The sequence below is a fragment of the Suricata suricatta genome, chromosome 6 (assembly GCF_006229205.1).
Source record: "Suricata suricatta isolate VVHF042 chromosome 6, meerkat_22Aug2017_6uvM2_HiC, whole genome shotgun sequence".
In the NCBI taxonomy this organism is placed as follows: domain Eukaryota; kingdom Metazoa; phylum Chordata; class Mammalia; order Carnivora; family Herpestidae; genus Suricata; species Suricata suricatta.
This window is the reverse complement of record NC_043705.1, coordinates 31,208,200-31,220,154: the sequence shown is the minus strand read 5'-3', so window position 1 is coordinate 31,220,154 and position 11,955 is coordinate 31,208,200. Positions and strand designations below refer to the sequence as shown.

At 39.1% G+C, this 11,955-nt stretch overlaps 2 protein-coding genes across 2 annotated transcripts in view; both read right to left on the bottom strand.

Annotated features, from left to right (window-relative positions):
• LOC115293407 (protocadherin beta-7-like) overlaps positions 1-1,615 on the bottom strand; it is a 3,031-nt gene extending 1,416 nt beyond the window's left edge. The window contains exon 1 of the mRNA XM_029941193.1: positions 6-1,615. Within this exon, the coding sequence (XP_029797053.1) occupies positions 6-1,582 (1,577 nt within the window). The 5' untranslated portion in view covers positions 1,583-1,615. The remainder of the gene's footprint in view (positions 1-5) is intronic.
• An 8,777-nt stretch (positions 1,616-10,392) lies between these two features.
• The window catches only part of LOC115293406 (protocadherin beta-17-like), a 3,373-nt gene continuing 1,810 nt past the window's right edge, over positions 10,393-11,955 (bottom strand). Inside the window, exon 2 of the mRNA XM_029941192.1 lies at positions 10,393-11,953. Within this exon, the coding sequence (XP_029797052.1) occupies positions 11,657-11,953 (297 nt within the window). The 3' untranslated portion in view covers positions 10,393-11,656. The remainder of the gene's footprint in view (positions 11,954-11,955) is intronic.

The following is an 11,955-nucleotide window of genomic DNA, read 5'->3' as shown; positions in this document are numbered from 1 at the left end:
CGAACGCCTGCAGCGCCTCGTAATCCAGGGACCTGAGCGCGAACAGCTGCCCGTTGTCCGCGTTGATGGACACCAGGGAGGCCAGGGGCAGCTGCGGGTCCTGGGGCGGCAGCAGCGAGTAGGTGACCTGGGCGTTGGCGCCCGCGTCGCTGTCAGTGGCGCTGACGCTGCCGATGTGCAGCGCGGGGCTGTTGTTCTCGCGGACCCGCAGGGTGTAGGTGGTTTGGCTGAAGGCGGGGGCGTTGTCGTTGACGTCGGAGACCGTCACGGTTATGTTGTGCTGCGTTTTCAGTCTGGGGGTCCCCAAGTCAGTGACGGTGATGGTGATGTTGTATTCGGCCTGGCTCTCTCTGTTGAGGGGGCTCTCCGTTACCATGGTGTAGAAATTCTCTACTGATGGCTTCAGGACGAAGGGGAGATGGTCTTGGATGGAGCACACCATCTTTGCATTGTTCCCTGAATCTCTGTCTCTAATCCTAAAAACAGCTACTACTGTCTCGGGTGAGTTTTCTGGAATTGGGCTAGTAAGTGATGACATGAGCAGTTCTGGTGGGTTATCATTTATATCTGTTACTCGCACCACCACAGTACATTTTCCAGAAAGCCCTCCGCCATCTTTGGCTTGAATAGTTAAGGTATAAGTTTGCACTGCCTCATAGTTCAATTCGGCTTTAAGATGAAGCTTGCCGGATGTTGAATTGATTCGAAATGTTTTGAGAATTTCTTCAGTGGCATAAAAAAATGCATAGACTATTTCTCCATTAGTTCCGGTATCTAAATCTCTAGCTGACACAGCGACAACCAGGGAGCCAACAGGGCTGTTTTCAGGCACCTGCACCTTGTAGATCGACTGTACAAATTCAGGGATGTTATCATTTATGTCCAAAACCTGGATGCGTATGAGGGCAGTCCCGAATCTAGGCGGAGACCCGCCATCCAAGGCTGTGAGGGTTAAATTCAGCTCAGGAATCTCTTCACGATCCAGCACACCATCCAGGACCAATTCAGGATAAACATTTCCCTCCCCACCATCACGGACATTAATATGGAAATAGGCATTGGAGCTGATGGTGTAGTTTCTCAAGTTGTTGATTCCAACATCTGAATCCTGTGCACTTTCTAGGAGAAATGTTGCCCCTGGAGTGGCACTTTCTAGTATTTTCAAGGTAATCTCTCTATCTAGAAATACTGGAGAATGATCGTTGATGTCTCTGACCCACAGTTCAGCACGGAAAATCTGAAAAGGCTTTTCAAGTAACAACTGGAAAGGTAGCACACATGGCTCTCTGGGCCCACACAGTTCCTCTCGGTCCAATTTCTCATATATAAGTAAATCACCAGTAAGCGGATTGAATAGTAAAAATCGTATGTTCTCATCTGAAATGATTCTAGATCTTCGAGCTGACAGTTCCCCCACCCCCAACCCCAGATCATTTGCTAGGTTGGCCAGAAAGGTCCCTCTCTCCGTTTCCTCCGCCACAAAATACCGAAGCGGTTCTGTGCCAGCCCAAGACACTCCCAGAAATACAAAAAGAAAAAACACTTGCCTTTTCTGCACTGCAAGCACCACTCTGGCCTCCATTCTTGATTGAAACAATCTTTCAAAACCACGTTCACTCGGCCTCAAGCAGTTCTCAGAAATGGCAGAAACCGAATCCTTAGAAATGAGCTGGATGTGTTTGTGGGGAGGGGTCCCGCTTTCCCCCAACTCCAACACCAAGCTTTCCTTTCTTCTATTTTTCTTGTCTGGCCAGCTCTCTAAACACCGGAATCTGTACCATCCTTTGTGAGAGTATTTCCCCCTCTTTTTAGCCTGCAGCGCCACCTTGCGTTTTGTGGATGTTATTCCCACTTTCAAGAATAGAACAAAAAGATGGCGGATTAAAGGAACTGCAACAAGAATATTTTTATATCCTCAAGTGTCTTTGCGGTTTTATTACCTTTTTCCTTAAATAGTCACAGTAATGTTAGTAAGTGCTTATATTGTTTTTTTCGCTCTGGTAGTCTGAATTTGTAGAAAAATAAATTTATTGTTTTTCTTAATCTGGGAACATGAAATTCAACTCTGGCTTCCCACCAGGAGTAAATCTTAAAACTTTCTTCAGTTTTTAAATGGACTTGGTTTGGTAGCTTTGCTGGTAGTAAATCTATGACTGTCTTTTCCATTTTACTTTTGGTTATCGATCTGTCCAGGTTTGCTTACTTTTAAAGTAATTTGTATTTAATTTTAAAAACTATTCATTTTATCTGATTTTGCAAAATTCGCTGTGTTTATCTTTAGGTATATCCCTATTCTTATTAGTTGTGTTTAGTGTTTTATCTCCTTTTTATTCTTGGGGAGACTTGTAAGATCTTTATTTTACTGATCTTGTAAAATGCGGGGTTTGTTTTTTGTTTTTTTCAAAATAATATATGACCTTGGTTCAAAATCAAATAGTACTAAGTGGTTTAGAATAAAATCATGTCCTGCCTTTCGTTTCCTTACTTTCCTAGCTCCCTTCCCAATAGGCAGTCATCTTAAACCCCTTTAGTTATCTCTTCTTCCTTATTCTGTATTCTGCTGCATTTTTAAATTACTTGTAGACATTATCAATTGACTCCTTATTATATTGAATTAGGTTTAGCTCTTGTGCACTTTCAAGGCCCTTTCATGCCTTCCTTAAGTCGCAGTACCATTTGGAACATTGTGGTGTCTTAATTGTATTTTCTTTTTCACTTTTTTCTTGAAGTTAATAATTGCTTGCATTTTTATTTACTTGATTTTCTTTATATTTATCATGTGTTCTTCCCATACTTCCAACTGCCTCTCAGTACAATTTTCCACATGGTCACTTCCATATCTCCTGAGATACCAATTTTCTTTAAACTGGGTGTTCTCTACATCTGCTGCATTGCTATCATCCTGGAACTTTCCTTTGCTGTCATTCTTGGAGCTCTCTTTGTCTTTATTCTGGTTGGATTTCCTATTTTAGGATTTTCTTTCTTCCTCTTTTTTTTTGTTTTTGTTTACCCTAGGGCTTTAATAGATTCATCCTGTAATAGTTTCATCTGATGGAAAAGATGTCAGGGGACTTCCTGATGATATCCTCCAAAGTGCCTGTCTCTTGAGTTACACAGCTCCAAATTGGACTAGTTTGCACTGGAGACAGTTATCATCCTGGGATTATCCTTGGATACCATTTGGAGATTCATTTCACTTCTTTTTTCAATGTTCTCTTTTTCTTCTGACTTCCTCTCTTGAATTACTCTATCACTTAAATAGATACCTTCCAGTAGTCTCCAGAGAAGAATGTATGAGAGTAAATTTTGTTGTGACCTTGAGTATATTAAAATATCTTTCGTCTGCCCTCAAAATTGATGGGAAATTTGATGACAGAGTTTGAGATTGGAAATATTTTTCTTCAGAACTTTAAAATATTTTGCTGGTGAGCTCCTTAAATCAATGTGCTTGCCAAGGAGTCTAAAGCAAATCTTATTTTATAGTTTCTATATTACCTGTAGTTTTACTTCTTGTAGTAGTTCACCATTGTACCATTTTCAAATTAAATACTAATGTGTCTTGGTTTGGTTTATGTTCATCCACTGACAATTGGTAAGCCCTTTCTACTAGGAAACTAATTTTCTCCAGCTTTTAGAAATTTTCTTGAATTATTTCATGGATAATGTTTTTTTGTTTATCTCTCTCTCTCTCTGTCTTACTTTCTCAATTGTTACAAATCAGATGTTGGACCTCTGGTATGATCTCTAATTTCCTTAGTTTTTCTCTCCTGTTTGCCATTTTAAAATACTTTTGCAATATTTCCTGGTATACTTTCTTAACCTTACCTTCATGCTCGTCTACTGAGATTTTAATTTCTTAATTTTGTTCATATTTTACAAGAGCCCTGCTTTTCAAGGAATTTTTCAAGAGAGTCTTCTTTCTGTACTTATTTCATAGATGCAATAACCTCTTTTCTCATCTGATATTAATTATAAGTGGTTTTTTTCAAGTTTTCTTCTCTGCAAACTTTGTTTTGTCCTATTTACTTTTTTCCTCTTTGCTTGGTTTTTGTTTAGGTTTTTCTTTTCAGAAACTTTCTTTGGGGGGTCTCATTCAGGTGTCTGTTCTTAATTTACTTTGGTACGTTAAAGAGCTCAGTGATCGCTTAGGCATGTTGGCAGAGCTTGTCCATTTTGATGTGTACACTAAGGTGAACTGGGAGCACTTGTGGTTGGGTCAGCACAGTGTCACTCGGAATAGGTCTTTGCCACTTGGACTGGTTAGACTCTTCAACTCTATAAAATCTCCTACCCAAAAGGAAAAGGTATATATTGAAAAGGTAAAGAATTGATGGGGGAAGAGGAGTGGAGATCTGTATCACTCAGGATATGCTAGGTAATGCTTCAATATCAAACAACTCCTCCAAATCTCAAAGACTTAACACAGTGAAGATTGATTCCTTTCTCACACTGTACATCCTGTGCAGTTCAGCACGGAGCCCTCACGGTAGTCAGCCAGGGACCCAGGCTTCTGGAGACTTCATCTCTACCTATGCTTTTAGGATCACTATATTGGAGAAAGTAAATGTGTTAAACCATGTGCAGCCTCTGAAAGCCTTAGCCCCAGAAGTAATATATATCATTTATTCTCATATTTAACTGGCCAAAAGAAATTACATTTTATTGACCACACATAATTTAAAGAAGTAATACAATTAAAATTCTGCCATGTGTCTGAGAACTGAAACATATGTAATTGGTCCCAGTGACTATCATAGCATTTTAACAATCCTTCAGCATACAATGTTTAGATGGTCATTTATTTCCACAGTCCATATTAACCCTGCTCTCAACTTTGTCAGTGGAACTGCTAATGTAATTACTCTCCTTTTTGCGGTGATGAGAAATCAACACTCTAGAATTACTCTAGGATCAGAGAAAGAGGTTGCTTATTGACTACAGTGGGGAAAAGTTATCTGCTAGAGATTTAACCACTTTTCAGGAAATTTTAACGTGACCCTCCATATTTGGCACCCTATGATCTTTTCCATAGTATCTAGGGCTGACAGATTTGATTCTTCTGAAAATTATGCAGCCTAAACAGGATTGGTTCTCAGCTGTTCACACTTCAGGGTTTGGTAGTTGGTTTGTCATTCTACTAAGTCATTCATCTACTTTCCAACTGCTAAGATTTTTCTCTGTTGTCTTCTACTTTCTTCTTTCCATTCTTGTTAAGTTTATGTTTTTGAAAGTATCTCTTTCACTTTCATGTCAGTGCATATTTAGAGGAAGCCAAATTAAAGGTACATGTCCAGGGGTGCCTGGGTGGCTCAGTCAGTTGAGTGGGCTAGCTTCAGCTTTGGCTCAGGTCATGATCTTGCAGTTCTTGGGTTCGAGCCCTGCTTCAGACTCTGTGCTGACAGCTAGCTCAGAGCCTGGAGTCTGCTTCGGGTTCTGTATCTCCCTCTCTCTGACCCTCCCCTGCTCACACTGTCTCTCTCTATTTCTCTCTCTCTCAAAAATAAATAAAAACATAAAAAAATTTTAAAAGGTACATTTCCAACCCACCAATTTAACTCAAAATACCCTTGAATTTTTCAAAGAAATAGACATGTTTCATTGGTGAAATCTCCCATGGTTATTATTCTACTTAATTAATTTACTTTTATTCTGATAATTCCTTTTATTTTCATTTTTAAAAATTATTGTTCTTAAATCTTGAGTTGTTTGCTTTGTAAGACATGCGTGTCAGCCTTTCTCTGTTCCTTCTTTGGTTCTTATCTTAAATATTGCTTTGTTAAAGAAGCTTAATATGTCAGCAAGAATTATGTTGTACATAATTTCTATGTATAAATATGTTCTCTATAATTTCAACCTGATATTATAGGAGAAACCATAACAACAGTGGCTTCTTCCAAATATAATTTTATTTTCTCTCATAAAAGGCTAGTGGCTTGTGATCGCATTCAGCGCTCTCTGGGATAGTCACTTCCCACGTGTTGTAGTATCACCTTCAAATCACGGCCTTTACTTTACAGTTCACGACAGCTGTCTAATATCTACCCATTATATCTCCATTAAGATGAATAAGTAGGAGAAAGAGAGGGCTTTGTCTTCCTTTTTAAAGACTAGTTTCATGAAATATTCCATGGCACCTGTACACACATCTCAATGGCCATAACTTTGTTACAAGACTGCTCCCAATCACAGCAGGAGTTGGGAAATATAATTTATAGCCCACATACCCACATGAGCAACTAAAAAAATGAGAGGTCTATTAGTAACAAATAAGGGAATAACATATTTGGGTGAAATGAGTAGTTTATGTCATACTCACTCAGGCCACACCTATAGTTCCTACTGCTCACTAGGACAGATAGGCTCAACTAAATTGCCTGTTTTGGTTGGTTATTAGAGGAGCATATGATTGCATTTCTACATCTCGGTGGTATGATTTTGTTCCACTGAAAACTTAGCCCCAAAGCAATAAATGAATTCAGTTGCTGGGACAAGATTCTCTTTGAACTAATGATGCTCCTCAGTGTGCTATTGGTAACTGTCATCCATTCCTACTTCCTTGTATAACTTTTTAAAAATTCAGGATCCAGAAATATTAAAACTTCATTTTAAGGACTCTGAATTATTATTCTGGATGGAAATTAGGTTTTACCAAAGAGATGCCTTCAGATGAGCCTGAGAAGACAGATAAAGGTCATCTACCTACTGTCATTGCCATTGATCAGCAAGGTCAGAGAAATATGAGTGCTTGCAGCCAAGTCAGAATTTCTGTGTCTAGCCATCCGTATCAGAAGGAATTGGAGGCCATCATGGCAGCAAGACACTAGGTTCCCATGCGTTGTCAACAGTTTTGGAGGTGACGGTGGGAGAGGAAATTGTAAGAGCAACAGTTTTGGTAAGAGCAGTAGCAGTGGCTTCCCGATTTCTGTACTACAAACAATGGTAGTGTGCCTTCAAAACCAGGAATTAATTGCAGGCTCTGTCACTTTTGTTTGTCCAGTTCTTCCGATTTTGTAAGTATCTAATTCTTTCTAGCAAATTCCTTTTTTTGGGTTAGATATACATAGAGTGGTTTATATTTCTTTTTTTTGAGAGAGAGACAGAGAGAGACTTCATGAGCAGGGGAGTGTCAGAGAGAGGGGGAGACACAGAATCCAAAGCAGGCTCCACGCTCTGAGCTAGCTGTCAGCACAGAGCCTGATGCGGGGCTTGAACCCACGAACTGTGAGATCATGACCTGAGCTGAAGCTGGATGCTTAACCGACTGAGCCACCCAGGTGCCCTGAGTGGTTTCTATTTCTTATTGTCCTGAATTCTGAGTAATTCACCCCAAATCACCCAAAGTCAAAGTCAAAATTGCATACCTTCATTCAAATTATAAGGAATAGGAGCTTGTCAGAGTTTGTAAAGGAAAAGAAGTATAAAATCATCAAGCAGTTAAAGCACCAATCCCTTAAGCTAACACTACTTAGTTGGTTCAAAAATAGGGCAGGATAGGGGTGCCTGAGTGGTTCAATCAGTTAAGTGTCACACTTCAGCTCAGGTCATGATCTCATGGTTCATGGGTTCAAGCCCTACATCAGGCTTGGTGCTGACAGCTCAGAGCCTGGAGCTTACTTTGAATTCTGTGTCTCCTTCTCTCTCTGCCCCTCCCCTGCTTGTCCCCTTATGTGTAACACAATAAAATTAGCTTAAAAATTCCATTGTGAATAAATATGAAAAGTGCTCAACATCATATCATACATTTTAAAAGATGATAATTGGCTCACACATGCTAAATAATAAATTGTTCTTTTTTAAATTTTATGATTTATTTATTTTGAGAGAGAGAGAGCATGTGTGTGTGTGTCTCTGTGCGCGCGCATGTGTGTATGAGGGGGTGGGCAAACAGAGGGAGAGAGAGAGAATCCCTAGGAGGCTTTACACTATCAGCATACAGCCTGATCTGGGGCTCGAACTCACGGACTGTAAGATCATTAGTTGAGCCAAAATCAAGAGTTGGACACCCAACCAACTGTACCACTCAGGCACCTGTAAATGATAAACTGTTAGGTGAACAAAGCAAATGTCAAATAGTGTAAAGAGTACATGAGCATTTTATAAAAATAAGTAATTTTTTGTTGCAGTTTATCAGTTTATAAAGCCAGACGATAAAATAACCCAGCAATTCATTAATTCATTAATTCATTCAACTCTCATTCATCTATATTTACTTCAGTATGTATTTTCCTAAATGTATTAGAAAAAGAGTTCTCTCCATGAGATTAAAGTTTAGTGAGGAAAGAAGACCATTTGCCTGGGCAGAGTATCCAAGGAATGAAACACTGGATTAAAAGAAAAACTAGCCTCACATATCTTTGGGATGATGGCAAAATTGAATCTGCAAATTGAAACATTAGGCCTACTCCTCATTTCTGAAATTGATGGTATAGATAATGTAAATAACCCTCCCATGGAAAACAATAAAAACAATGGAAAAGGCTTAAAAAAAACTACTTTAAAAATATTGAAGAGCTAGGGGCCCCTGGGTGACTCCATCAGTTGAGTAGTTGAGCAACCCACTCTTGATTTCAGCTCAGGTTATGATCCAGGGATCAAGCCCAACACCAGCTCCATGCTAAGTATGGAAGAGCTAAAAACATAGTAGAAAATGTAATGGAAAAAAAGCGCAATTTTTGATGGAAGCTTGTAATGGAGGAGTAAACCATGTGTCAGAACAACAAAACTCATTATTCCCTCAGAGCATTTAAAAATATTTGCCCTTGGGCTTTGATTTGAAGCTATTCATGAGATTAAGTAAATATAAATCAAGACTCAGGGCCAATCAAATTTGCAGCATATTCTAAAAAGATCCTCCCCATTTTAAGGGACCCTCCACAGGGCTACATCCAATATATATACCTATGTTTATACAACATGAACTTTAACACAGCTAAAGATGTTACCTCATTCCAAGTCCAGGGAACCAAACGGAAGCCCTCCTGATGTTAAGTAGAGCAGAAAAAAAAAGAAAAAGACCTCTGGGAAATTGGTCCTCATGTGTGTTTATATTTTCAATATGCATATGTTGAGTTGTGATAAACATTAAGCCATAAACTTGGTTTGCAGTGGTTTCCTACTGATAGTGATTTAAAGATCCTAGCAGAACCCAGAGAAAATATATTTTGAAGTATGAAACATTCACCCTAGGTTTTGAGGACATCCTACAAATAAGTTTAAGGGCAATCGAGTCACACAAAGAAACAAAATAAAATCAATGAGAAAAATCAGTAACATACAGCAGAAATAGGCCCAAACAAACTCCAGCTATCAGAAGTATCAGGTTTAAAAACCAACTATGTTTTGAACAGACACTTCTCCAAAGAGGACATCAGGATGGCCTACAGGCACATGAAACGATGCTCAACATCACTCATCATCAGGGAAACACAAATCAAAACCACACTGAGATACCACCTCATGCCGGTCAGAGTGGCTAAAATGAACACATCAAGAGACTATAGATGCTGGCGAGGGTGTAGAGAGACGGGCACCCTCCTACACTGTTGGTGGCAATGTAAACTGGTGCAGCCACTCTGGAAAACAGTGTGGAGGTTCCTCAAAAAACTATCCATAGAACTTCCCTATGACCCAGCAATAGCACTGCTAGGGATTTACCCAAGGGATACAGAAGTGCTGATGCATCGGAGCACATGGACCCCAATGTTCATAGCAGCACTGTCAACAATAGTCAAATCATGGAAAGAACTTAAATGCCCATCACCTGATGAATGGATCAAGAAGATGTGGTATATATATATATATATAATGAAGTATTACATGGCAATGAGAAAGAATGAAATCTGGCCATTTGTAGCAAAGTGGATGGATCTCAAGGGTGTCATGCTAAGCGAAATAAGTCAGGCAGAGAAGGACAGATACCATATGTTTGCACTCATAGGTCTAACAGCAGAGCAGGAGAAACCTAATGGAGGACCAAGGGGAGGGGAAGAGGGGGAGGACCAGGGAAAGAGAGTCACACAAAGAAGAGAGAGAGGGATGCAAAACTTGAGAGACTATTGAATACTGAAAATGAACTGAGGGTTGGAGGGGAAGGGGGAGGGGGGAAAAGTGGTGGTGATGGAGAAGGACACTTGTGGGGAAGAGCACTGGGTGTTGTATGGAAACCAATTTGACAATAAACTATTTAAATTTTTTTTTTAATGTTTTATTTATTTTTGAGACAGAGAGATTCAGAGCATGAGTAGGGAGGAGTAGAGAGAGGGAGGCACAGAATCAGAAGCAGGCTCCCGGCTCTGAGCTAGCTGTCAGCAGAGCCCGATGTGGGGCTCGAACCCACAAAGATCATGACCTGAGCCGCAGTCAGAAGCTTAACCGACTGAGCCACCCAGGTGCCCCAACAATAAACTATTTAAAAAAAAATAAAAAATAAAATAAAATAAATGCATCTGAAAAAAAACCAACTATGTTTACCATATATAAATAAACGACTTACTTGAACATTTGCATGAAACACAGTGAAAGGGTACATTGACTTTTAAAACATAAAATGTCTAAACAATCATGGGATTATCCTTTAAAAATACATTGTAAATACTATAAACATTGAAAAGGTACTATATATAACAGAAAGTATAAAGTAAGGTGAGAAGAGGGAGGATATATAAGATGATGCCTCATTTTTTAGCAGGCAGTTCAGTGATGCTAATACCTTACTATGCATCATACTCTTGACAAGTTTTAACCACAAGGAGATTATTTATCTAAGTTTAAGCAAAATCTATAGCTTCATATAATTTTGCTTTATTACATTCAGGTAAAACATGATAGTTTTAATTATGAATTATGTTGAGCATGGAGTCTTGTATGTAAGTGATGAATCACTGAGTTCTACTCTTGAAACCAATGTTACACTATATGTTAACTAATCAGAATTTAAATAAAAATCTGAAAGACAAATTTTTTGTTTTCTGTTCATATTGAATATGCTTGAATCATGTGACTATTATTTTAAAAGAATGAAAATCATTATTTACATACCCAAAACATTTATTATGAAAAAGCAATCATAAGCCTACCAACATTTTTTCTATTTAACAGGAATAGAATTCTTTAAAATTGTATCAGATGGTATAGTCCAAAGATATCAATTTTGAAAGAAAATACTCAACCTAGAAAACTTCCAGATAAAATATTAGTTCCTCTTAAGAAAGACAAAACAACACTACAGAAATCTAACAATTTCCAAAGTGACAAAAAATTTTGTATAAATGAAAAGTATTTTTAAAATTAAAAGTTATCATTTACAATACACTGTGCTAATGGTAATCAGAAAACACAATTCTCTTAACCATAACAAGATATCAGTGAACAAGCTCAATGTTTTCAGGAATCTGAAAACATTTCTGACCTCTAAAAATCTTACCGCAAAAAAACAGATACACCATTTCTCTGCTATTGTATGAACATGCAAAATGTGAGGTGGCTAAAAACAACGGCGACAACAAAAACCAAGAGATTCAGAAGGTACAATACTTCAATAGGCTGAAATACCAAAAAATATGACAATATTGTGTGAATACGTAGCTCTTTATGTAAATGAACAGGTTGCAAACTAATAATACATTAGTGTTATCATTTGTCTCCTAAGGTGAAATGCCTAGGTGAACCCAAAATTATTTCTAAAATTAGAGTTTTCCTCGGTGTCCCTACCAGCTGCTTCACCCACGAAGTTGGGAAAAATAGGCTTGAGGAACTTAAACTCATTGGTCCCAGATCCTCCCCGCAGACACACCTCGTACTGGTAGCTCTGGGACAGCGTCCCCGTGCCGCTGACGTCCACCAGGTGGCCCGGAAAGTGGCCCTCGGGCACCGGGCAGCGGCCCGCCGACGCCGCCCGGCTCCGCCTGCACAGCCGCACCGCCACGAACACCAGCACCGAGAACAGGAAGAGCGACG